This window comes from Apteryx rowi, unplaced genomic scaffold, assembly GCF_003343035.1.
Source record: "Apteryx rowi isolate R43461 unplaced genomic scaffold, aptRow1 scaffold_7, whole genome shotgun sequence".
Taxonomy (NCBI): Eukaryota; Metazoa; Chordata; class Aves; order Apterygiformes; family Apterygidae; genus Apteryx; species Apteryx rowi.
The window spans coordinates 1,094,002-1,120,875 of record NW_020450982.1 but is presented as its reverse complement, the minus strand read 5'-3'; the positions used below and the strand labels follow the sequence as shown (position 1 = coordinate 1,120,875).

Here is a 26,874-nt window from a genome sequence, read left to right as displayed (position 1 = left end):
ATAAAGCTACTGCCTGCTGCTGTTAAACTACATGATAAACTATGCATGTTCCATGACAGTAATTCTGTTCCTTCTGCATTCGTTGCAATAATAAGCTTGTGGTGCTACACAASGAATTCATCACAAATTGTTCAGGGAATTGCCCTACTATTATTTTGCCTGACAATCAATCTGCCACCAAAATGAATTAACTTTTAACCCAAAGCAGAGTATGAACTAAATCTCTGGGGACTGAACAAGGACAACGTGACCTAATTATTGCAGCTAATTTGCAAAACTGATTTTAGCTATGGAGGAGAAAGGTGGTGTGTTTGACTGTTGGCTAAGCAGTAGAGATCTGGCTTTTTTTAAACAAAGAAAAATAGATTAAAAGCATGCTGATTCTTACTTATTCCCCAGAAAACTACTCATACAGACCAGTTCTGTTTTCAGCCACCCTTAGGGGTTGACTCCTCCCATTGCAGTCTCATACAACTCAAATCAAAGCACAAACTGGATCTGTCCCTCAGCAATTTCCCACAGGTAATTGAACTTATCTCAGTGGAATTGCTGCAAAATTTATTAGGAGGTAAAATCTAGGCTCTGCACTGTCACAGAGTAAATATTAAGCCCATAAGAGCAGAGATTTTTTGTCCTATGGGGAGAACAGGAGAAGCCCCAGCACTTCTGCTGATGGTCAGACTAGATGGTCCTCTTCAGAAGCCTTTCTAGCTCCAGCTTCCATATTTTTTAGATCAGGAACTACTTTCAGGGTGAGGGGAACAGGATGAGAGTGGGTAGGTTCAAGGAAAGGAACAATTACCTACAACATCRCTATGAAAAGAGGAAAGCCCAATATACAACTGAAAAAAAATGACCCTTAGAAAAGTTCAGTATATGTTTAACACAGAAGTACACTGAAGAATAAAACAGTTTGCATTTAGTATAAAACAAACATATTAATTAGTAAGGTCAAGAAACTTGCATGACCTAAGTCCTTTCTTCAGATATGGACGCATATTTCCTAATTACGTCAACAGGAGTTACGTGCATTTATCTGAGGACAAAGATTAGCCTTTTCGATCTACTGCTATAATTAAAGGCATCCCAAAGTACTGCCTTTAAGCTTATTTTCTTTAACAAATGGGACCTGGAGGGAAATCACATCTCAGGTACTCCCCCTCCCCCGGTGAACTTGCATGCCCTCATGTTGATTGAAGTTACTGGTGAGTTTGCACCTCCGAAAGAACTGAACTTTTACAAATCTTACAAATCTTGCAAGCACTGGAGACCATCCGATYGGTGTCCCCAGGAGGCAAAGGTGGGCACAGCTCAGCCACTGGGAATGCTCTTTGACAGGAAGCTCGTCAGCCAGCCAGAGCACACGCAAGTCTGAAGCAGACACCACACTGCAAAGTGCAGGTGCAGGGAACACCGAGGGAAAGGTGTAGCAGAGCTCAAATCTGTAGGAAACTGAGATTCAGCAGTTCTATTTCTCGTAGAACAGAGAGAAAACCAGCCAGCACGCCTAGAAGTGTTYTCCCTTTCTAGAAGAAAGCCTGCAYTCCTTCCCTGAAGCCCTCGCAAGCTAATACAGTAGTAAGGGTCATAGACCGAGGAACAGAAGAGCCAAGACACACACTCACCACATTCGGGTAATGAAATTCAAACTTCACAAATGCATCCAAATCGCTCGGTGTCACACCTGAATGAGACAACAACCAGGCAATCCAAACAGCTAATACAGATGTTTTCACTACATTTGGAATACTGGGCAGGATTTTTCCAGAGCACCTAAATGATTTTCAGCAGGGCTCATTACCTGCCACACAACTTCTACATAAACATCTACTGTGTTAATGCTCTTATTAGTCCTGGGACAATAGAGCACAGGTGGTTTATAAGTCCGCAGAAACAAGGGACTGAAAACAGTAACGTCGGCAGAAGTAACTCCTGCCTCCTGAAGGGTCAGTACATATCACGGTGGTGCGGATTTACAGAAGGCATTCATAATAAAATGAGACCCACACGGAACTTGAACTAAGACCCAGCTAGGAGCAAACCCTCGACAATCTAAAGTTCTTCCTTCTGTCCAGGTTTTTGTGAATTTGAGCCTGAAACCTGGTAGATTTTGTTTTAATGTGTGTTGGTCACAAAAGTTTTGACTCCTCACATGCTCTTCAAGGCACAAAATCTTATTCCCCACTAGTTTCCATATCTATTTGGAGAACAAGTCACAAGCCCTTGAGAATACATACCTGGTGGAGCCGGTAGGTTTATCCCCCTGACAATAAGAAGGTGCATTTCTGTGCTGTTGAGCTCAGAAAATATCCTGTGAAAACATAAAGACACAAGAAAGCGCATTCATCTCAGTAACCCAATACCTCCTGATCCACTCCCAGACCAGAATGCAATTGTTATTTGTCAAACCTTTATGAAATACGAAAGGAATTAAAAGTCACAGAGAACAGCTTACTTCTACACAGATCATTCAGGAATTACAGAAGAGCAAGGAAAGAGTGTGAGCAGAAATAAAAACATTTATGAGGCATAGTGAAAAATGCCAAGAACAAAGCCCAAAGACACGAGGACTGAGTGAGGAAGACAGAGGAAAGAAGAGTGGCTGAAGCGGCAAAGTGTGAGAGAAGAAGATAGAGACAGAAGATGAATGTGGAGGTATTTTGAAAATAAAAGAACCCAAAACTCAAGTTAAAGAACAACTTCTTAATATTTAAATGGTTGGGAGTGTCCTCTCAGGAATGCTGAGCCTAATCCTACATCCCATCCGAGTTTGTTGAAGCCATAAATCCCCTAAACAAGGGCTAGAAACCAGAAAGTCATTCCAGTCTGCCTGAAAGGTCCCTTAGTTTTTCCACACCTTATCATTTTGAAGGTTCTTTCCTCAAAGTGATGGCTTGGAGGATCCATTCCTTGCGCTCGTGCAAGCTGTAGGATGTCCATGTCCTTTTTACAACCTTGTGCCAGTTTTTCAAACCTATGAAACAGCAGTAGAAAAAAAATATACACACAAACTGGAACATCAAAATAGTGTTCTCTAGATACAGGCCACAGACTAACCCTCAGACTAGAGGTAACAAGCAGCTCAGAGATACAGGCCTCACAATGACTAACTTCTTCATGTAATGAGAACCTTCACCATCCTGCTCACCCTCATCATCTGTAGGGGATCAGGCAGACTCAAACCTAAACTGACCGCACAACGGGATGACTGAAGGCAGGCAGCAGGTCTTACCGACTCGTTTCTGTCACATTTCCCAGATGCATGAACTGCTTGGAATACTGCAAGCACCTCTGTCAACAGAAACAAAACAGATAAACACAAAGGCACTTAATGATCATTACACACAGATTCATGATTGACAGAGTTTTGAGACTGATGACAACCTTATTTAAGGAAAGCCAAGAATTCAGAGTTTGCCTAAGTCACCAAAAACATCCACCCCCGTCCTTTAAAACCAAAGCTGAGCAGAGCATTTGTTTGAGCTGCTCTGTCCTGATACTTTTTAATCATCAATTTCTAGAGATGTTCTTCACCCAATGCTAGTCTTAATCATTTGGGTACTATTTTCAAACTTGAGTTTTCAAGTCCAGCCCAAAATTGGCCCAAATTTGATAGTGCTAAGCCTTCAAGTACACCCTCTCACTTCAAACAAAAAGACATCCAGCTCTGAAATTCTTCACCTTAGTACACACACAAAAATCAAAAATATTTTTAAATGAGAAAAAGCAAAAACCCCACAGAAACAACAATGGGATTACAACTATTACTAACAATACCCAGAGAAACGTTATAAAAAAACCATCATAGAATTCCCTGGCAATGATGAAGCACTAAAAGGAGAAAACAGACACCTCATATTGGTCCTTCAGCAGTTTTATGAGCTGGGTGTATACTTCATCTGCTTTCTGGGACAGCCTGACGTCTTCATGGTGGATGAAGATAAAATCACCCTCATCATCTGTAGGGGGTGATGGCAGCTGCAACACAAGAACACCACCACAACATTTCAGAGTCCTTGGAAGAGACAGTGAAGTAGACAAAAAGCAATCAGAATGAATGGAAAGGTCAGTGAAGGGAGATAGGCCGTTTTTCTTCTCAAGGCAGTTCCAACCTAACCACTACTTATACCACCATGTGACAATTACTCAAGTCCTAAGACCCTGTAAAATGTCCTCCAGGCCTAATTCCCTGACTATTCAGGCTATGACACCGCAGTATGGTTTCCCATCTACCCACGTACCAAGAGAAACCATGCTATCACTAGATCATGTGTGCCTGATCCTCACCCCAAAGTGGAGTTAGGACATGGCCAAGATGTGTACTCACACCCTAAACCCAGGAAACACTTCCAAGCTCCACTGGAAGCCATTGTATATACCAGGGACCAAATGGTTTGTGAAGGCTGAATTTTCTCAGTCTGGCACATTTGAGGAGCAAAAGAAGAAAAAGAAAGAAAAAAAAAAGAAAACAGAAGAAACCAAAGATACAGGGAAATTTCAGGGCTCAGCGTCCACACTTGTCACTTGAAAAGTTTTAACTAAAAATTTGTTTCAAGAGATATGTTTCAACCATTTGCAGGTTGGATTGAACTATTAGATGTCCAAGAACATGGAACAAAGAATACGTTACTAACAGTCCTACTAACCTTGGAAATATCAACAGGCTTGCCACATTTTGCTTGCTCAATCTTTAGGTCAAAGCTCTTCGCTGTTCTCAGATATATTTTAGCCTGTTCAAGGTTATTTGCCTTCTTTGCTTTGACGGCTGCCTTCATGTATTGCTTCTTTCTGTTCTCCAGAAATTCCAGCTGTTCCCTAACTGAAAAACAGTTATATAAAAACCCTTACTCATCTGACACTACCATGCCCCTGAAACAGGTTTATCTTGTTCAGTTTACAGCCAAAAAAAGGTCAGTAGAAGTACAGATATCAACTAAGGACATTTCCTTGTTGTACTTTATTGTTTCATGGACAGTTTCAATTTTAAGTATCAGAAAAGGAAACAAACCAACCTCATTCCTTCGAGGCATCCTCCATGAAAAACTTCACAGCACTTCGCAAAGAGAGAATTGTATTTAAAGTATCACAAAAGAAACTACAGTCCCCTATTGGTAGACAGGAGACAGAGACTATAGTACAGCTGATAAATCAATAACAGAAACTGAATTCAAACTTTCAGCTTGACATTTTAACTTCTAAAAGAGGGTGAATACTATGAGCACATGAACCCTGAAAACACATCTTCTGTCCTCCATTTATTTTGTCTCCCTTGATCTGTCAGAAAAAGCAAATGAGCCAATGTGTGAGGACACATTCAGACATGTCCAGCTCTGCTTATTTGTAATTCCTTGCTGTCTTACTTTCTTATTAATTCTTGGGTCTCCTCTTCCCTTCCCAAAACAATAAGGATAATCATACAAGTCAGGCAAAAATTGCTTTACGTTTTAACAGGTCAGTTCATCCTGCTTCTTCTACACCTCACTGGAAAGGGTACAGCATGAGCCGATTACAACCATTTCCAGAGATACTCACATTGTATTCACCACTGCACACCGCTCATGATTACATAAGCTAAACAAGACTTGCAAGAGGTGCCTGTCTCAGCAAATATATACACCAGCCAGGCTAGTCAAACTATCACACTATTTTTACCGCTGTCAGATGACTATCAACTTACTCCCATCCTCACAAAAAAGCCTCCAGTCCTGCTGCTGTTAGCAATTTGCCCAGTCAGCCAAAACCACACTAATTAGATAAGGTAGCTAGCCCAATTTTCACTGAGTCAAAACAACCAGGACACGGTGTGCTCTGTGAGGCAGAGACACAGAATAGAGGTATTTTCAAAGAGAATCTGTGGAAAATGGACTGAGCAAAGCCCTTTTATCCTACTGATCTTGGCTCCTTGATTTTCCTGGTGCAGACATTAAATGCAACTGTTCCACTCCACTCCCACATCGCACTATGCTCTCTGACAAGAAGAACAGGTTTTCACAGTTGATTTATCAACTATGAGCAGCTGCAAGCTGCACTTCAGGATTCTGGGGGGAAGCAGGTCACATTTGGATCACAGGATGTACTGTGGCTAGTGAAATCCAGCTTTACTATAGTGAAGCACTGGCATTTTTCTGCGAAGAACCTAGAATATCAGTCAGTATGAATCTGTCCACTTTCTTTTTGCACCTATTGGTCTTATTTTAAAATACTTAGAACAGCCAGGAGAGATTAATGGGTAATCACCATGTAACACATGAGCTGAGGAGACCAGGTATTATCAATTCCTTCACCGAGTAAGCGTAAGGCAATTCATTAGAGACTAATATCCCAGCTAAAATGGCACAAACCAAATCTCATGAGGATTCACAAATTTTCAGAATGGGACAACGACTGTCTTCTAAACAGTGTTCTTTATAAAACAAGTCATGGAGTTTCCTAGAGAAAAGGGTTATGAGCTAGTCGTGGTGGCACTGAGGAATGCCTTTGCACTCTGCATCAGCCAACGAGGCAGTTCTGCTTTGCTCTAGGGGAACTACCCAAGGCAAAATGAAAGGAGGATTATGGTCAAGGCATGGCAACAGATTCGGTGAGCCTCAACTCTGCTGCTGTGTGCCCAAATCACACAGTGAGGGGGTGAGGGGGTGGCTGTCCCTTACTATGCACCGCTGCTTCCCTATCTGTACAACTAATCTTGTACAGACAACTGTTTAGTGACCTTAGCAATCAGAGAGCTGCAGAGACTGATGAATTACCACCTGTACGCCAGTCTGAGATCCTCGGATGAAACACCAGGCAGAAACCGCTGTTTAAGGTAGGTAGCTGCGTGAGATCAATGAATAATTCACATTGGCAAGCCCTCCACTCTAATGAGAGTGTATCTGGAGTTCAACTGTGAGCGGAGTTAAACATTATGAATCAATACGCTTATTACATCAGAATTAATTAAAAACCCAATCACCCTTATAATTACACATATTGCCTCTAAGAAATAAAGCTGCATGGCTGGTCTGGATCTGCCTCCAGCAGACACATATGGAGGCTCCTGTCAGAGGGAATCTGTCACACATTCACAGGCTAATGTCTAAAGTATTAAGAAGTCTTTACCAAAGTATTAAATACAAGTAGTGCAAAGAACTTGTGCATGGATCACTTGGAATGACGATTCCTTCGCCCTTACCGGCTGAAGGGAGATGATCCACTGACACTGCCTTGTCCGGGGTGGAAGGTGATGCGGATCTTTTCACGTGCTCAGGAGAGCTCTCCTCCTCGGCTACAGCAGATGGCACTGCAATTGGCTTAACGACTTGTGTCGGCTTTCCAGGCAGCTGAGCAGGCTTCTTGGCAACTGGGGCCTGTGTCAGAGGTTCATTCTAACACAGCAAAAAGAATTCCATGTTAAATGCATAAAATCTAATCCAGAGTTCAAGCATTAACAGTCATGGTTCACTATATCAGCCTTCTGATGTCACTTTTGAGGGGAGCGTAACATTCCAGATAGCAAATTTTAACTTCTGGGGCTTTATAAGCAGGGTCACGCCAGTAAGTAGTCGACTTATGCAAGCATCGAATGTCTGCTACAGAAGGAACAACAACAAAAAATGTTCAATACGATAGTGATTTCAAAGAGAAGCAGATGCATGCAGGAAAAAAACATCATTAAAAACTACTCTGGTTGAAAGCACAAATGCACCATCAGCAAAAAAAAAACACCCAGAGAGTCAAAGAAATTAAACGAAAGTCTAAAGGCTTGTGCAGCCTGCCAAGAGTAAGCTCTGAGCATCTGGAGGAGGCACAAATATAGGAGCTACTGGGAAGAAAGATGGAAGTACAGAAATAAGTACTTCAGAACTACGTAAGGGGATGGCCAGGATCTGGGGAGCTGTCTTTGAAAATAAACCCCACAAGAAAAACAAGCCAAACTCCGGACCCAGGGGCTGATTGTAGACAGTGATTGTAACCCCCATCTCATTTATCTCTCTCTCCGCTACACAATAATCCAAACTGAACTTACTGTTCCCTCAAGGACTAAAATCCTGTACTCTTCAGACTTCTGGAAAAGTTATTTCATCTCAGTACCTTGTCTGACTAGAAATTCAATGGACTCATCTCTGTCCATCAGAAGAATCAGCATTTTAACTGTTATGCATATTACCAAGAAACACTAACCTCTTCTTCTTCCTCGTTCTCCTCCATGTTTGCCAGCTGGCTAGCACTTTCCAGAACAGCAGCTATTGTGCTGTCACCATCCGTTGTTGCAACACCAGGAATAGGGGGAAATCCTAAGGAGGAAAGGAATATAGAGGTAAATAAAACTGCATAAAACATATGCATAAAGCTGCATAAAACATATGCCCCATCTTCCATATTGCCTCTTTCCCCTGAAGTTATTTCTCTCTATGTATCTATTACCTAATATATCTCAGAATTCACTAGATCTAGACTGAGACCAGAACCACAAAACCATGGTAGATTCAGTCTAAGCAGTAGACTTAAGATCAGATCTCTCATCGATATCCAGGCTTGAAGGGATGGTGCTAAAATGACACAAAAACAGAGCGTGGTTTTCTAAGTTCGGCAGCTGGCATCTAGCCAAGCAACCTTGCGACCTCAAGACTTTGGCAAGAGAGACCCTCAGAACCAGCAAAGAATTTACTACCTCTCTCCTTTGCACAAAAGGACAGGGAGTAAATTTTACCCAACAAAGTTGCTGGCTTTTATCTCTCTACTGCCTCACCTGAGTTGGTATGTGGTCCAACAGAAAAAATCAGCGCTGCCCCATACAGTAATAAACAATACATCCCTGAAGCCCAGATAATGCACTGTAACATTAACACTTGAAGGATATGCTGAAAATCCACTGCAATGCAGAGGTTGCAAAGGAAGGCAGAACCATAGCAGCTAAATGTGAGATGTATTAAGAACTATCCTTCTGATTATTTTATTAGCCTTTTAAGGATGGGAGGAAGGCTTGATGATGGAAGATAAACTCTCACTTTCATGCTACCTGTTCAGTATCAGTTTCAATCAGCAGAGACCCAGAGGGACTACTGCAAAATATCTGTTAATAAAGTTTATATCATTAATACGTAGTAAGTAATCTTGTTGCCAGTCTCATCAGAAGTGCCAAGAAATAATAATTAAACTGCTTCTGAGCCTAGAGATGGCTGCTATGGGGACAGAACAAGTCTGAGGTATAGAGGCTGGCAGAACGCAGGATCCTATGCTGTTGCCCCTTGTGTGACCCTCGATCCATAACTAAATAGCATTTCTGTCTCCAAGGAGGTCAAGGCTGGTACCTTTCATCGCCTAGATGCAGTGAAATATATACACTGCCAGTCCACTATAATGTCATTGCTGGTTTCAGTGACTGTCTAACTGCCATCTTCAGTGAAAATTATATGGCCACAAAACGATGGCTGGAAAACACGCGGCTAAGACACATATGGAAATTGAGAAGTTGTACAATATTTTCAGAAGTTTACATATGGAGCACTTCACCCTTACAGCAAGTGATGTCTACCAGGAAATGGATCATGTTCTAGAACAAGGGTTGCTAAACTGCAGTTCAGGGTCAGCTGAATCCTAAAAACATTTCAGAGCAGCACCTGACCTGACAGACTTGGCACTGCCTGCTAGTGTACTCGCCTTTGCCACAACCTGGTGGTGACAAAAATAAATAAATAAATAAATAAAAAGCCACAAGGTTTGTGCCCCTTTTCTAGGAGGGTTTTCATCTGCCTCGTCAGCTGTCGCAAAGGGATGCTTAATTAAATATAGTGTTCTGAGGTTCTTGTGGAAAGGGAATAGAATGGGAAACATTAGGTAAAATTTTTCCAGATTTTAAAATCTCCTTCCAGTAAACTAAATCCGATACATGCCAAGTTTATTATTTCCTCTAAGAGGACAGGCACAGTAGAGAGAAGGGTCCAGAAGGGCATTTTCAGCACCTGCCCACAGTTAAATTGCTTAACTTCTCAAACAGGGTTGGTCTCAAGTTCTGATACTGTCAAACAGGTAGTCAATGCCCAGGAATATTCACTCGTGAAAGTTTAGGAGCATATTAATAAGCAGTTTCACAGTGTATTCTTCAGTGCCAACAAACAGCAAGGTCAGCCTACTCTTTGAGGAAAAGCTGCTCCACAGGATGAGAAGGCCCTATCTGCACAGCTCTTCCAGAGCTCAGCAAGTATACAAGAGTCGGTATTGGGACATTTTATATTCACACTTACCAGGAGGAACAGGTAGCTCAGAAAAATTCACTTTTCTCCCTGCTTTATGGGCTCTTATAGCATCCTGGTATTGCTGTAATGAAAGATACTCATTAAGAAATAAAATGGAGTTGACTATAATAAGTTAGCAATCATCTACATTTAACCAGCATAAATACTGAAAAATATACAATACTTTGCTATAAAACTGTATGTGCATACCACTGCCCTTTAATTCTGAAGCCAATGCTGCCTCCGTGATTATTTGCACCTGTTTCTGAAACAGTGGAAAGGGAGAGGGGAAGGCAAAACGCTGCTTCAAAACCCCAACTTTCCTAAATTTTAAAATCTGTACGTTAACTCATCCATGTATTACAGGCTTTTTACCAGGCAGAAATCTTTGGATTGGAACTCAGCTCTGCAATTTCTACAGCTCAAAAACGGACACAGCATTCTTTAATTCTTCTGGCATGAAAGTCCAGAGACGCTCTACCTCCCTCTTAATCACCACATACAGCACATGCCCTGCCTCAGAACTAGTTTCAGCAAAGCTGAACACCAGCACTTTTGTTTCTCCTTCCCCTGAACGCTTTACAGCTTCCCAGTTGGAGCTCTTTTCAACTTGAAGGACAATACACAAATTACTTCAGCCCTTAACAAAGCCTTCAGCAGGAGCATTAATTCAGATGGCTTTGCTGGATGCAAGCAACTTGCTACCCTTTTCTTTTACCTTGGCTATCCTCTCGTGCATCCTGCCTTTCCGATCATCCCCACTCGCTTTAGCCTGGGCTGCTGCTGACTTGTACTTCTCAAGTCTTTGTTGCAACGCTTCCAGCACTGTTTTTGGCTGCAAAGCTTGAAATAAGACAGACAACGAAATGCCACATGATCCAGATTTCAGAATATATGAACTGCCTTTTCCCACCCCCCGCTTTCTTACCTGCTGCAGAGACAAAAAAACCCCCAAACAAAACAGTGCAAAGCTTTATTAAGAAAACAATTCTAAAGAAAGTTTATTAATTTTTATTTCCACTACTGATCCAGAACAACAGTACAAATGGGATTAGCAGCAAACAGTTCAAGGAATATTAGGTATAATCTATCCTGTTGTAGGGTAGTGGGATAGGACAGTCCTCATAAATGCCTTCCAACCCTGCTACTTTTATGCCTTGGCACAGAAATCTTAAGTCCTACCTGAACTGTCTTCGGTCTGAGGTCCAGGTGTTGTAAGATCCTGGGAACTTCCCACAGGAGCTGGTACCCTCTTCTTAGATGTAGCTTGCATGTTTTCTAGGCTTTCAAGATCTGCAAAGGAAGGAAAGCAGGAAGTTTCACAGCATGTTCCATAAAGAGCAAATCAACCCATGCTAGTCAGGAAATCATCAATCTGATCACATCATCTTTCAGGAAGTTGTTTGGCTTCAAACCTGTATGTGGGTGGCCACATAAGTCTGAAGTTCACATTATTCCAGCCTTCTAAGAATTATCTCCCAAAACATAACTCAGTATCTTGTCAGAAAGAAAGAGTGAACAAGCTTGCTAATTTACTAAAATATCCTAGTAACAAAAGATGTGCTGAAAAGGGGAAGTAAGTAAGACCATCAATTCAGACATCCCAGTTTTTGCTATTGTATAATAATGAGTATTTTAGGAACTAGAAAAATATTGACTCCAAAATCTTGCACTTCTTTATATAGTACTATATCATGGGTGAAGTTTCTCTCTCATGCCATCTGGTGATCAGTTTATAACTTAAGTAGTCATAATCTTCATTATTTTATTCTAAGAAGTGAAATAAGAGATTATTATATTATTTCAGTAAATAACCTACTAGTTTTACTAATCAGCAATTAAAACATTGAGTTCCAGAGATCGACTGTTAGCCGTTGGTGGTGATGCTAGATCTATTAAAAAGAAAAATCTCACAAGAACTGAAATAACTTTAATATCGGTAACTGCTTTAGAACTTTGACTTTAATGTACTGAAGTTAACCATATTCTATTTTCAGGATGAGTAGGTTTGTTAATCTTGTAATTTGAAGTGTTATGAACTTCGGTTGAAATGTGTAACACCAACAAATATTAAGGCAGACTAAGAACTTGCCATTACCCTCTTTCCCTTCCACTTTAAACAATAGCTACTATTATCTCAAATTATAAGAATGAGAGAATTACACCTCAATGTCTGCTGGAACTTGTACTTCACAGAGCTGGCATATTTTTAATGAATAAAAAAAGAAAAAAAAGTTTTAAGTTTTATCTGTTCTCCATGTAACAGCTACCACAAATCAGGTCAGAAAGAAAGCAGAGGGAGGAAAGACAAAGCCCAAGGAAAAAGAAAATGCAAGAAAGGTATTTTGAAAGGTCAGAATGTTCTATACCTTAAAATTTCTCTTTCGATTTTTCTTTAACCAGGAGTTTGCAATAGAAGAAAATTTACTGTATTGCACAGAACAGTTTTTTGAGTATCAAAAAGAACACTCCACTACAAGTCCCTCTGAACCACAGATGGGAATGTATCACTTTTGCGGTTGATATAAATTCAGAATCAAGTTTGCTGTTGCTGTCAGGAATAGAAATATACAGCAGGAAACCCCCCCCCCCCACACTAAATTAAGAGATTATACAGGGATCAAGAGAAAAGGGAGAACACAAGCTTAAGTTTTAAGACATAGAAAATCTGATTTCTAGGGTTGTATAATAAGCAGACAAAATGGGAAGTTACAAAATCAAGCAGCCAGCATGAGCATACAAATCAAACTCAGAAGAACAGGCTAAAGGGGACAGGATGATGCTCTGTTGGTTAGCCACAAACTAGATATGCTTTGGAAAATTAACTCTGGGAAAGAGGAACCAGGATGCAGTAATATGAAGAAATCTGTATGCTGCTGCTAGGAATCCTTAGCATTCACTTCAAGCCCAGACAGGTCAAGAGAGTAAGTTTAAAATAAATTTTGATACCTCATTTTTCTTTGATGGTCTTGTTTAGAATTTGAGTATGCAGTATACCTCAGACCTAAGTGACCTTTAATTCTGCTTATAGTTTTGCAATCAAATTCAGAATCATTCCATTACAGCATAGAGAGGCTTCTAAAAGGGTTTCTGTAAGACAAGCCTTACCTTGAGGAGATGGTGGCATATTCTGGAGGTCTATTGGCTGCCCACTGTCCAAAGCTTCCAGGACCACGTTAAATTTCTAATGTAGAAAAACACAGCATAAGATTTATTCTAGTATGTCCAGGACTTGCTAGTTGCCACAAGGAACATTTGACACTCAGCGAACACATTCGTATTGCAGGTGCGTAGTGCACAGAGCAGCTTAGCATTCAGATTCTTGACAGAGAGGTCTAGATTTTCTGTGTGCACACCTTGCCTGTCTTCATGTATTCCTTTGCCTTCTCCAGGTCCCCTTGTTGCTTGGCTTTGAGAGCTGCTACTTTATACTCTCTCTGCCTCATAAGTAGCAGTGCCCGTGTGCTGCTGTTCTGGAGATCTGTGGAAACGAACACTACTGAGACTTACACAAAACAAGCGAGATGTACGTCCTTTCCTTTGTTCGTCTATTCAAACTGCTTAGTTCGCTTTTGCTTTGAATCACACATCCTCCTTACAAAAGGCCCCTTTCTTCCAGTCCCCAGAAGTCCCATCAGACATGACAATCCCACTTCCCAGTGGAAAAAAAAAAAAAAGTCTTTTAGTCAAGATATCAAAACCCCTTAAAGCTCAGAATCCCACAGGTCACACGTTGGAGGAGAAACTGAGGCAGAGTAAAAGTTAAGTGAAAGATACCAATATACCGCAGGCCAGGAGAGGGTCCCCTGGGAAGCCTTCATTACGCAGTGATGAGAAACTGAAATCAGAATGTCAGGACTCTATTAAAAATATCTGATTCCGTGGCTGACCCAATTTGAAATATTCAGCTGGGAAGTTCTACGTAAGCACAACACAGTGCTTTGCTACACAATCCAAAAATCAAGAAAAATGTAACATTAGAATAGCATTGGAACTGCTTATCCTCTCTGAACATGGTACCTGTTTCCACAGTAGAACTAGAAGCAGCGTGACCCTGTAAAGACTCCAGTTCCAGATGCTGCTCTGCATCATGGGAGGGCTTCTGCTCATGATCTGCAGCAGACTCTGCTCTCTTCTCTGCTGAGACACTGGCTGAATCTCCTAAGTTTTCTAGTTCAGCTCCTGTGGCTTGAGGTACCTGAGAAGAACTCTTTCCTGTTGCAACAGGAGGTGGAATTTCTTCCTCACTGATTTTTTTGCCTTTCTTCACTGCAGCCAGCATGGTTTCCAGTGTCTGATAGAGATGTAACAGCAAAGTCAATAGGCATTTTCATTAAACATACAGGTGGTGTAAAATCATCACAACTCAAATTCACTCCCTTATTCATGATGGACTCTATTACAGCCACCTTTCGACGGCAACTAGAGATTAGGGCCCCTTAGCATTCCCTACTTTTCTGCAGGGGGAACTTCAGTGCTGGTGAAAGGTGCTCAACCGTCAGAGCAACACAAAGCAAAAGACTTGTTTCCCAGACTAAGTAGTATAAGTACCTCCACACCTAGAACTGTCAGATAGACAGCATTCACCATCTGTAACATGGGTTAAACACAGCTCAGTTTTTTAAATCCTTCTCCACCACAAATATTATCTTCCTCAAAGTTTTTTTTTTTTAAACTTAGGATTTAGACAAAAGACCACGTGCTTCAGTTTGGAAAAAAAGTTTTCTGTCTTTCATCTGTCTCAGAAACGGAAATGGTAACACACAGAAAAGCAACAAAAAAATCCCATCAGTGCCAGAATCACTACTACTTTTAGTTAGCCATGACATTGCCTGACCTATCAAGCAACAGTGGTAGAGACGCTTTGGACTGACTGCACATAAGACCGGGGTTCAGACCAGTCCAGCAACCCACACAACTCTCTTCTCCAGGTGCGGAATGACAGACTGGTAATGGAATTAAACGGTGAGATTAAAGTTCACAGTTCCAAGACCTATGAATGAGAGAGAACAGCACAGTATTTGGGGGCATGTCCCCTAGCTAATTAAGGAATTGTCAGCTGTGAAGTGAGATCTAGTCTACTACCCTTAGCTACATTGCTTAGGCACATGGAAACTCCCTCCCTTGAAAAACAGAGAAAAAGAAGTGGCAAACAGAGCTTTCAGTTTCTGTGTTAGATAAAATAAGCATGGTATGCCTACGCCCCTCGCCCTCCAGAAGGTCAGGTGGTTTCCTGTATATTCCTTTGCAGAGCTAGCAGACAGCGGACAAACACAGAAATCTCCGTTCTTGCGCATTTCCTCCTCTGGCTTTGGCCTCACTTGTTCCCTTAGTACTTCAAGGCGCTTGGCAGCTGGTCAGACATTAAATTCGTCCCTCTGTGGACGCTGCTGAGCTATAAAGCTTTGCTCCACAAGACAGAGTTAGCTGCTATCTGAGATGATGTAGGAGAGTATATGAAAGCAAACAGGGAAATAAAGACACTCCTGCACAGCAGTGATCGCCAAGCACTACGAACTAACTGCAAGCACGCCACCTGGCTGAGAAGTGGCAAAGCCGAAAAAACAGCTCCCCAGTATAACCTGTAATTGCCTTAACGAAGAATCCCATYTGATTCATTTTCAAGCACAGCCCGCACACCTGAGGAGAGGTATCCTTCCTTTGTCACAGAGGACTGAGTGGAAGGTCCGTACCTGAAGGAAGGCATTGGTGATGAAGTGGCAGGTATACGTGCTAGGAAAAGTCCTACAATTTGCTTTGAAGTAACAATGAATGATCATCACAGGTCAAATACAGATCTGGATGGGTGAGTTTAACATAGGCATTCACCATATTCCCTGCTTCCGGATACCAGTACACATACAACAGAAACAAAGCTGATGCAAAAAATGCATTTAAAGTTCATCTGCATATTTACTGTGTCAGATCAGTGCTAAATACAGGGCATTTTTTTAAAGTAACTCAAGACAGCAGACTAACTACTGCATTTCTCTCCCCTTTTGAACAAATTCACTGTGTCACAGACCTAGAAAGACTCTTAAATTATAGCTTAAAGAACTGACTTTGCCTCCCCCTCATTCACATACCTGATGAATCCAGCTTACCTTAAGGCCTCTTTCATATCGGCGTGTTTTGGCACTCTCGCCCGACTCCTTTGCGTTAGAAATCGCCGTCCTGTAGTTAGCAATTCTATTCTCTATTGTCTGTTGCAGTTCACTGGTAACAGCAGGAAGTGAGGTGGTCTCAGAATAAAAATAATAGGAAAAAAACAAGTCAAGAAAACTTGTTTCAAACTAGGCAAGTTTCCCTACAGCACCGAAAAACAAACGTTCCTCTTCTACACACGCTTGCATTAATGAAGAGCGCGAGGACGAAAGAGTCTCTCTCAAACAGAAGAGCACTTGTACTGCACTAACGGTCCGCGGATCCACCTCTGGGCTTTCTCTCAAAGGCGTAATAGAGCAGAATGGGTGGAGACATTTAGGAAACTCACAGTCACAGGGWAATTGGAGCCATGTGGTTAGGGAGTAGGTGAGGGAGAACAGTGAAGTCTCTCAAACACCACAAAACAGAGGGTGTGAAGAAGTATTTTGGCATGTGGCTCGACTCCCCCTCCTCCCCCCCTATTTTTTTTTTAAATCATCAAGCTAGTTCTCTCCCTTCAGGGGTTCTTCAACCTGGCTTTATTACAAGAGCTCCTTCTTCTGCCTCTTCCTACAGCCTGGGATTTGTTCAGTGACAAAAGCAGCCTAAGCAAATAGTTACCAATAGCTATTTACAAATACTCCACAGCTACAGAGACCTTTCAGATGGCTACTGATGTGATTATTGCCATTATCTCTATAGAAACTCTCCCAGACCCATTTATTAATGGACACAGCGCACGAAGGCACTGGAATCTGTAGCACACGACAGAAACAGAGCAGCAATGGAATAAAGAATATGACTGCATGAGGATTGACAAATTAAGCTGGGAAAGCGAATGCTGCTGAGAAAAATTCCACACAGCCGCCAAAGATGCTGAGTTATAAGTCTCACCATTTCAGCACACTGCTTAAGATCCAGTGGGGGAAGGTATGAATTTGGGAAGCCTGAACTGCAGTCTGAATGCTCACACATACAATGAGGGACAAGACATGTTTGAATCCAGCTGTTTACATCCTCAATTCTATGCTAACATTAAAAACTCAACCTCAGAAAAAACCAAAACAAAACAAATCATTGAACCATATCACTACAGCATCAGATTCCACAGAGAAGAGTGCAACAACACAGTTTTGCCTGTATTGGAGGATAAGAGCAGCTCTCTGTATCTTGTTTGCTACCCTTGTATAAGCTGCTTGATAATAAGAGTGATTCAGCAAAACAATCCGAAACACGCAGCTCTTTCCTACCTGTGGTTGCACTTCAGGTTGCTCATTTTCTGGCTGAACTATGGATGACTCCATTGCAATTGCTTCATCCTCACAACCTCCCGTTTCATCTTCCTCCCCGAGAACTTCTTGCAATTCTGCCTAAAAAGTAAAAGCCAACAAAAGGCAACTGTATTGCATACAATAGGGCAATATGAAATAAAGTAAGTTTCAAGCTCCAAAACCTTTGGATGGACCTCGAACCCAAACTGATATTCTCAACATCTTATATCCCAGACAATTTATATGTTTGGGGGGGGGGGGGGTGTTAGAGTGGAGGAGGGAAAGGTGTGCTTGGTGGTGGGGTTGTTTTTTAAGGAACTGCTTCTACTGTTCCACTTACAGCCAGAACAGGAAACCAGATACCACACACAAGCCAGACTGCAGCTCCAGGATCGTTAACAAGTTTGTGGAGAGAGATCGGAAGCTGGAGAAGTTCAGGGAAGTACCTTTACAAAGCACATTCAAGCCCCAACTTTGAAATTTCTGAAAAGCATCCATTAATAACAGCTGTAAAAAATCACTGCTTAGCACTCCTTCCCTAAACCCTGCCAACCAGATCACTCATTAAAATCTCAAAGAAATTACTCAGGATATGTCGTCTCAGGCCAAGGAGTACCCAGAGCACCAGCAAAACGGTCACAGACATCACTTTAAGAAGAACGCTTGGCAGTAAGATGCTGGCCTCACGTCACCAGCTGACACAGATGGGATTCCCACTGTTCTCCCACTGCTCTAAGACCCCCCCCCCCCATACAAATGTGAGCCAGGAAACCCTCTCACTCTGGTCGCAGAGGGTCACATCTTACCAAAGCATTCCATCACACATAAGGCCTTGCAGTATTTCAGATTCTCTTTGCAAAGCTAATGAACATTTTTGCTAAAACCGATTCCCTGAAAAATCAAAACCAAAGAAACCCTAAAACCTTTGGCTAACAAAATCATACATACCAACAGGTCTGTGTCTTTCTCTAAGTCGTCATCCTCTGTTTCTTCCTCATCTTCATTTAGGTCCTTCATACACTCTGCAGCCATCTTTTCAATGTGATCCATGGGCAGAGGAGCTGCAAAAGGCAACCAGAAGGAGCCATAAACTTTAAGCAACAGATATGTGGCCACCAGATGCAAATTCTTAAGGAGACGCTGCTGACTGGATGAAGGCAGTGACTTMTTGCTTACTAATAAACAGTCTGTCCCTAAAGAAGAAAGCAAGGTCTGAAAAGGGAGCCCCAGGTATATTTGGTTGAAGTCCCATAGCAAATCAAATAGTGCCTCCTGCTCTCTCATATTTCCATCCCAGCCACCTTCTCTCATTTTAATGCCTTTATTTTTCCCTGTACAGCTCTCTGGTTTGATTTATCTAAATAGTTATATCTTCCCCTTCTCTTTTTTACAGTCCATCCCATTTGTTTCCTTCAGCACAAATATTTGTTCTGCCTCCAAATTAGCAGGGAACTGTAGAGCAGACTGTTTGAAGGGGGCAGCGAGTATCAGCAATGCATGAGATGAGTGCAAGTCCTAAAATGCAAGGGATAAAATTGAACCCTGTGAATTTATGTGCAACAGCCTTTATGACCGAGGTGAAATTGAATCCCAGAAAACTAATGTTTTTCCTCACAAAATTAATGGCTAAAATGCCCAAATCTGCAAATTCTTTTGCTAGTACACTTCTCCTGCAGATTTGCAGCAGTAGAGTTCTCCAGAACAGAGCCAAAAACCACACTGTTAAAATGTGGCAGAAGTCTCCATGTGAGAACAGCATACCAAAATCTCTTTCTCTGTACGTCTGACTCTCCTAAAGGCAGATCTACACAACAGAAAAATCAACACTGTTAAGAAATGCTCACAGGCCTATCACCAGAGTGGATCCAGAGAACACATTAAAGAAAGAATGCTGTCTTCCAGGTAGGATTCAAAATGTGAGCCTGTGAAATTTGATACYGTCCGATTTCTGTTGGTAAGGCCAAAGGATTTCACCAAACAAAAAAACAAAACCACCACTCAAATAATGGAGGCTCAGCTGATCTTCAAAGTAATTCTTCCAACCTGTAAGAAAGGGCAAAGATGTGATCAGGTAAGTTCAGGGGACTGGTTCTGTATGGGAGGTTCTGTCCACTAAGAGCCACTGTGAGAAAGACAACTTTTCTCAAAAGATAGATTCCCTCTACCAGCTAAAACTGCAACAGTCAATGACTGATAAAAAAGACGCAAAACTGTAAAAAAGGGGAAATGTATAATCCCCAAGTTTATTTTRAAGATACCAGGTGAATCACAGGTAAATGAGGGTACATTCATGGATAGAGGACAAAGACTGGGGAAGTGAACATCAGGAAAAACAAAATACTAATGTGGCTGAAAGCGACAGTCAAGGCAGGCAAAAAGGCAAGGAAAACGACTGTATCTAATAATCTAGCTCAGAAATTGGATGCCAGGGAGAAATAACTTCTCTTCACTCATACAAGGAGCCTGAACTGCTAAATCATAAGCACCATGACTGACTAGCAGGTACGGTGAAACACAACGCTGCTCTGAAAACAGAGGTGCAAAAGAAAGATACTGGGGTAGGTTTGCACAATAATGACATTTAAGACTGAGGAAAAAGACAAGTTAATGATGGATGAAACAACTAGATCAGGGAAAAAGTGCTAGAAGTTACCTCAGGCTCCTAAGCTGATTTAAGACGCAGATAAATATCTCTATGTTATTATTCAGTGAAATAATCTAAGAACAGAAACTTTTGTGGAAGACTTCAATTCACCAGAGAAAAAAAATGGAGAATAATACTGGCTATACTTGGATGTTGTGTCAAAACCATATTTCTCAACAAACAAATCACTGAAACAGGAGATGCATACTCAAACTGGTTCTGGTGAGTAGTGATGATATCACAGAGGGAGAAATCAAGAACTGCTAAGAAACCAAGGAAACTAGACCTTAAAAAATTGAAACCAAATGTAAAAGTGTTTTAGGCTATGAAGGAATAAGTGGCCCTGCTAGTCAGGAAGACTCGAGATAAATCCCCAAAATAACAGAACATTCTGTCTTCATTTTCAATCGGATTAATGGGAGATTATACAAACAGCTGTGYGAAAGTGCAAGTTACCCCATCCAAAAGTACAAACAACCTTAATCTCAGCATGTTTAGGGTGAGAAGGTACAACTGTTTTTATCTCAGAATATTTATTAAGTGGCAAAAATGATTTCTAAGTCAATTCAGAGCCACCATATGACTGGGAAAAATATCRGTACCTACATTTAAGAGAAGATGAAGAAAAACTATTAAGGCAACTCCAGGTTTGTCACTGCATGTGGTTTCAGAACAGTCCTTGAAGGAGAGAGAACACATGAAGATTGAGGAGGAAGAGGATATTATAGAACATCTATGTACAAAAATACATACTTCAGAACAAAGTACAAAAACTTCTGCTATAAACCAGAACTCATCAGCTGAAAATTAGAGAAAGAGAAATACCTGATTGCACTGGGCAACTACAGGCTCCCTGAACAAAAAGCACACTTACACATCAAGCATCACTTCAAGTCACACTTGGGATAAAAAATAAAATGTTCCAAATCAAGACAACAAATCTGTCCTTAGGGAAAGACTCCTCTTCAACCCAAAAGAAGCAGCAGAACACTGGCACAAAGATCTGCTGCACAGATCAGGAAGAGTGCTGCTCCTTCTGCCTCTCTAAATATACTTTTGCATTTTCTGCATCACCACCTCATTCTCTGAGCAAATTTCCCTTTTCTTGCATCTCTTTCTTGGGTACTTCATCCTGTGATTTCTCTTGAAGCTTCTGGACTTTGCCGTGAAAACTCTACCTAACTCCTGCTTGCTGACTTCTCATTTCTACCTCATGCCGTGCCTAACCACGGCTTCTTTTAACCGTTCTATCCACTTCCCCCAGGCAATCCCAAGGATGGGGTTATTTGCATATTTGCACACAAGTCCCAGCTGTCCATGGAAACACCATACTTCCCTATGCAGACGTGACTGACACATCAGTATCAGTAAAAGCTGAATACAATCGAAATTTTAAGGGTGCAGCCTTACAGTTGATTTAAACAGATCCAAACTGCATCCCATCCTTCCGCTGCGTTTGCTGAACCTGCTGAAAATTAACCCAGGAACAAAGTTTTTTCCATTCATATGATCTAATTTACCATATCACCACAGGATCACTAGCGTTGACAAAAGAGTGGCAAAAACGCGTGACAAGGATCACTTGTTTCAGCAGCAGCATAATAACTTAACCTCTAACCACACCTATCATTTTAAATAAAGAAGGACTTCAGCGCTTCAGTACTACATCCAACATGTTGCTCACATATTTGACCCACAGCAGAAATCTGCAACGAGGCGAGCTAGCCACATCCAAAGGCAAACTGGCCTTACTCCAAGGGTCGGGATGTCCCTTGGGTGCAGGAGCCTTCCTTGCACGAAGCCCCACTAAAGGAGGAAAAGGCAAGCAAGCTTCCTCGGAGGGTGGGTTCAGCTCTAATCCGGTATGGCGAGTTGTGGCTACAAATTCAAATACCAGAGCGGCTAACCAATTGCCATTTATCAGTCACAGAGCTCTCTGCACTTAAGATGTTGCAGCAACACCACAGCTTTTCCTGCCTGCATTTCCCAAGTGCGGGGAGAGATCACTTTTTTTTTCCCCCCCACAGCGCAGCCCTAAAATACAAATCTGGGAGTCAATAATTGCACCGTGTGCTCAATCCAGAACCGAGCACCAGTACATATTGCGCTGGGTCCCTTTTCTCTTTCCTTCTCCAGACACTGGATCTGTTTCTCCCCTGTACTTACTGTACCGTCCTCCTTTCCAGGCACTGGGCTGCATCCTGCCCCGCGATGCTCCATGTCCCCATCAATATGCTGCTGCTGCAGCAGGTGTCATCACCCCCCGCTGCCAGCCGTACCTTCCCGCATCCTCTGCGAGCTTCTGGCCTAACTATCCCCAAGTCTACTGGGGAAAAAAAATAGCTGTACACTATTTTAGAAAAACAGTTGTATAAGCCCTATCACACACCTTCAGAGAGCATAGTAAATATTAATTTTCCACTCACTCTCTCTGAAGTTTCACTTCCCTCTTATGAACAAAGACTGAAAAACACATTAAGTGACATAATCAGGGCCAAAGGAAGTCTGTATGTGAGAAGCGACAACAATTCAGAAGCTCCTGACACCCAAATTCATCCTCTGGGAAGAGTGTGCTAGACTGCAGGTTTCCATCAAGAATAATCTATGCCCAAAGGCAGAATTTCTGCTATTGCTACAATGAAAAATTCTGATCCTCCAAGAATGAAGACTCCGYGCTGCTGTAGTCACTCTGTGCTACCGAAAGTGAGTACCTGTAGATTTGGCGATATGAACATCACCTCTGTTACCATACACTGGTTCAGACTACCCTTTTCGGAGCAGGTTATTTCCAGAACTCCTGAAAAAGACTATTATTTTGAACTTTTAAAAAATAAAATTGCTGTGAATAGCTATGCAGGAAAATATAATTGCAGAAACCAATTATAGTGAGTTAAGAACATCCAAAAGCTGAAGAAACATACATCTCAAATTATATCAAAGACTAAAAAGCTATTGTGCTTATTAGTATTAAGGGGTTACTACAATCTTGAAATCTGGAGAGTGGAAATGGTTTAGAATTTAGTTTTAGGTACAAATACCTGTTCTGATTCTCACCAAGTACAGTGTTTTGACACTTCTCAGTCACTTTTCCTAAATATTTAAAAAATCTTCACTYCTCTGCTGCTGTGCATGAAAGTCCCTTCAAATATTATAAATTACTGCAGAAGTAAAAATAAATTTGCAGTTGCACTTTTTCCAGCATCTGTCCACACATCTGTAACAAGGGTGGATCCCATTTTCCTTTTCCCATCTCAATCATTTGCTCCCACCCCTCCCTTGTAGCCACAGCAGTGTTCAGAAAGCCTAGTAGTAAACCAGATCAAGGAATTGATTTAGCCCAAACCTTGCCCAACAACAGAAGCTTGTTTTCATGGATCAGTTTTCTGAACCAGTTCACCCTGCAACTCCATAAATGTGTTTACCAGTTTTGAGGAAGAGTATGCTCACTAATAGACTGCCCCTCTCAGCAGCAGTCTGGACCTGTACTGGATTAGAACAATCCTGTAAAACATTGCATAGTTGCATGCAAACACTATCGGAAAAAACTCACAAATGCCTAAATATTAAGAACAGCAATGATCTGTTCCAAGAGGCAATCTGATCTTCTGCATCATACAAGCCATAGCACTTCTCCCAGTAACTACATTAAGTCCACAATTTCCCTTTTAAAGGGATATTTAATTTTGGTTACAGACTTGAAATAACTAAAAATCTAACACTAATTCAGTAAATTAACTCTTTAAACAAAACCAAAAAAAACAAACAAAACCCAAACAAATAACCCAAAACACAATTTCCATTCTGAAGTCATCTAGCTCCTATTACAGCTTGCTATGACTTCATATGCTAAATTAACAAGGCTTCTAGCCATCAGATATCTTCTTCCTATCTAAGTTTACAAGAGTACAGACAAATAACTCTTACCATTTTTGCGGAGTAGCAACTTAACCTTTCAAAGTAAAGGAAACACATTTATTGCAATTTCAGCCTCCATCAGCGATGGAAAACATTTTAGAGAACTGAGTGATTTATAAATAGGTATCCTCAATGAATTATTCAGGTCTTCCATCAGTAAAATCCAGAAACTTTAACTTACTTTTCCCTTTTGGTTTTGCTTCGCCTTCTGCCACCTTCCCTCCAGTGATAGCAGCAAGCTCTGCTTCCAGGTCCCCATCATCACCACCTTCCTCTGCACCCAGCAGCATCTCTTCAGGATTGAAGTCTACAAACAGCCCCAGCTGGAGCCAAGGAAAAAACACTGCGGTAAGAACTGAGATGACACTCAAAAACATCACACTGCACGTATGCATCACCCATAAATGGGTTATTTAAAAATCTCCATGTAATCTGGATTCTGTTCATTTTTAAACCACACTATCACACTATTTCTATTACCAAAACAATGCACACAAAGCATCCGTAACTGAAATGATGTATATAACTCTGTGAGGAAGCAATTAATATTCCCTCTAAGACTGTACGCAATCAACCCAATCTCTTCAAATCAAGCCTGCCTAACAATTTGAAGTAAAAAGGTAAAATAAAATGACGTCTGTTATACTGAGCCTCATTAAGCAGATTTCATCAGGGAAGTTCAAGGCAGTCGCTGCGACAGCTGAGCTAAAAAATATCTGATCATCATTCATATGATACAGATCTGACATAAATACACTGCAGAGATTTCACCCTTGCTTCTTGGAAAAAGTTACATTTACATATACAGAACTGTTTTGTATTTCTCACCACTTCAGCTTGTAAATCATAAACACCAGGAAAAGCACTCCACACATGGAAGTATGGCCATTACGAACCCAGCAATGCCTATGGTATGGGGGAGAAAACAACCAACTGCTTGGAACAGATCATCACTACAGCTAAATGACAGCACCTCAGGGGAAGAATACTAATTACACTAATCAGAGTTTGAAAAAAATAGTGGGGGTAACCACTTTACTGTTGCAAAACATGCTAAATGACATAAAGAGCAGAGAAATCTCTAGGGTCCTGATCTAAAAGACAGTCTTAGATGCCACTTTGCCACTGTTTTTATACCACTAGTTAAGATACTAACTTCCCCAGAAATAACAGTATTCTTTATTCTGCATCTTTTTATAAACATGAATTAACTGAATTGCATTCATCCTGTGAATTAAGTAGAGAAGCTTTCCTCAGACTTTTTCAAAGCACAAATCCCTGTTGGCTTACTGGTCTTCACATGGCCAAGGCAGCAGATCAGCTCCTTCGAAGCAGAGAAATAAAAATTAGCTATCATTATAACAAAGGTTAACAATCACCCCCTGTCTTGTAGGGTCTGAAGTGCTGCCGTAAGCTGAAGCTGGCTGCCAGTTTATCAATGAGTGCAAATAAGTGACAACTTTTTTTTTTTTTTTTTAAATCCCTCAGCCTGAAAGAACTGAGGTGCTGCTGGGTACCACCTTGAAATATTTTGTGACCCTCTTTGAACCTTTTATAAATCCCAAGAAGAACATGAAACACAGGTGAGGAACACTGATCTCAAAGATCAGGAAGAGTATTCAAAACCAGCAACTATTTGTTTACTAGTCCTGACCCTGCCCTTGCCATTTCGAAAGGCACCGGGCAGATCAGTTAGCCATGCTGTGCCTTCTTCCTCTTCCGTCTTCTGTAACACAAAACACGCTTGCAGACTTGGATGGAATAGAAAGAAGGTCAGGACAAGATTTAATTAGCAAATATTTATAATTGTGATCTAAAGATGCAAATTTCTATGGAATGTGCACCTTTTATAAATGTGCAAACTGGACCTGGAACATACGTGATCTATCCATTGCTACACTGCAAGTGATACACGAAGTCAAGAACCAAATCCGGCACTTCTAGCTCTAAGTCTCTCAATCTGTTCAGTAAGACATGCTTCCAATGAAATTAATAGCATTAAAGTCAAATGCTTAACATAACAGAAAAAATGTTATAAATAATTTGAAGTTGATATACTGCATAGCTCAAACTCAAAACAGGGCTGTCATTTTGCTTTGACAACTTCACATGACTTTCTGCACTGCCAACCACAGCTGAAGTATGCTTCTCCTCCTTGCTTCCAAAACTGCATCCAGAGGTACAGAGTACTATGAATAAAGACACATATAAACTCACCACCCTGGATTAAATCACAGCTATAAGAGAGGGGCATAGCTTTACCAGTTTATTACAAGAAAAACAACTCTGTGGAAAACAGAGGGAACTCAAAATTAACTGCCTCTGATCTAGCACTCTTTAATGATCTCCCATATGTATCCCTGAATTTGTCCCTGGCTGTTCTGATCTTCCTAAGTTATTTTTATAATCTCGGAAGGTGCAAGAAAAACCTCAATGTAGTTATTAAAGCTATTATTAGATCTCAGTGCAGCTGAGGTAGAAAACTACTATTAGCGTGAGTCATGAGGGCTCATGAGGGCTCAGGCAAGGACTACGCTGTTACAACACAGTGGCTTCCTCGCAAGACCTCCACTGCTGCACGGCAGAGAGTTACTTTAAGGGGAATGCGCCAAAGGAGAAAGCGGAAAAACCCCGACGATTCCAATTTTAAGATGTTCGCGGTCCTGCAGGACCTTCTGAGCGCGGG

The 26,874-nt window shown here is 41.3% G+C and overlaps 1 protein-coding gene across 1 annotated transcript in view; it reads right to left on the bottom strand.

Annotated features, from left to right (window-relative positions):
• Window positions 1–26,874, bottom strand: part of LOC112976064 (coiled-coil and C2 domain-containing protein 1B-like) — a 59,675-nt gene that overhangs the window by 12,027 nt on the left and 20,774 nt on the right. The window contains exons 17-34 of the mRNA XM_026086912.1: window positions 24,370–24,511; window positions 18,578–18,690; window positions 17,609–17,728; window positions 16,319–16,456; window positions 14,235–14,508; window positions 13,571–13,695; window positions 13,323–13,398; window positions 11,397–11,507; window positions 10,933–11,057; window positions 10,224–10,296; window positions 8,161–8,273; window positions 7,172–7,364; window positions 4,647–4,819; window positions 3,853–3,978; window positions 3,233–3,291; window positions 2,858–2,974; window positions 2,238–2,311; window positions 1,626–1,684 (exon numbers count right to left, since the gene is read on the bottom strand). Coding sequence (XP_025942697.1) covers window positions 1,626–1,684; window positions 2,238–2,311; window positions 2,858–2,974; window positions 3,233–3,291; window positions 3,853–3,978; window positions 4,647–4,819; window positions 7,172–7,364; window positions 8,161–8,273; window positions 10,224–10,296; window positions 10,933–11,057; window positions 11,397–11,507; window positions 13,323–13,398; window positions 13,571–13,695; window positions 14,235–14,508; window positions 16,319–16,456; window positions 17,609–17,728; window positions 18,578–18,690; window positions 24,370–24,511 — 2,211 coding nt within the window. The remainder of the gene's footprint in view (window positions 1–1,625; window positions 1,685–2,237; window positions 2,312–2,857; window positions 2,975–3,232; window positions 3,292–3,852; window positions 3,979–4,646; window positions 4,820–7,171; window positions 7,365–8,160; window positions 8,274–10,223; window positions 10,297–10,932; window positions 11,058–11,396; window positions 11,508–13,322; window positions 13,399–13,570; window positions 13,696–14,234; window positions 14,509–16,318; window positions 16,457–17,608; window positions 17,729–18,577; window positions 18,691–24,369; window positions 24,512–26,874) is intronic.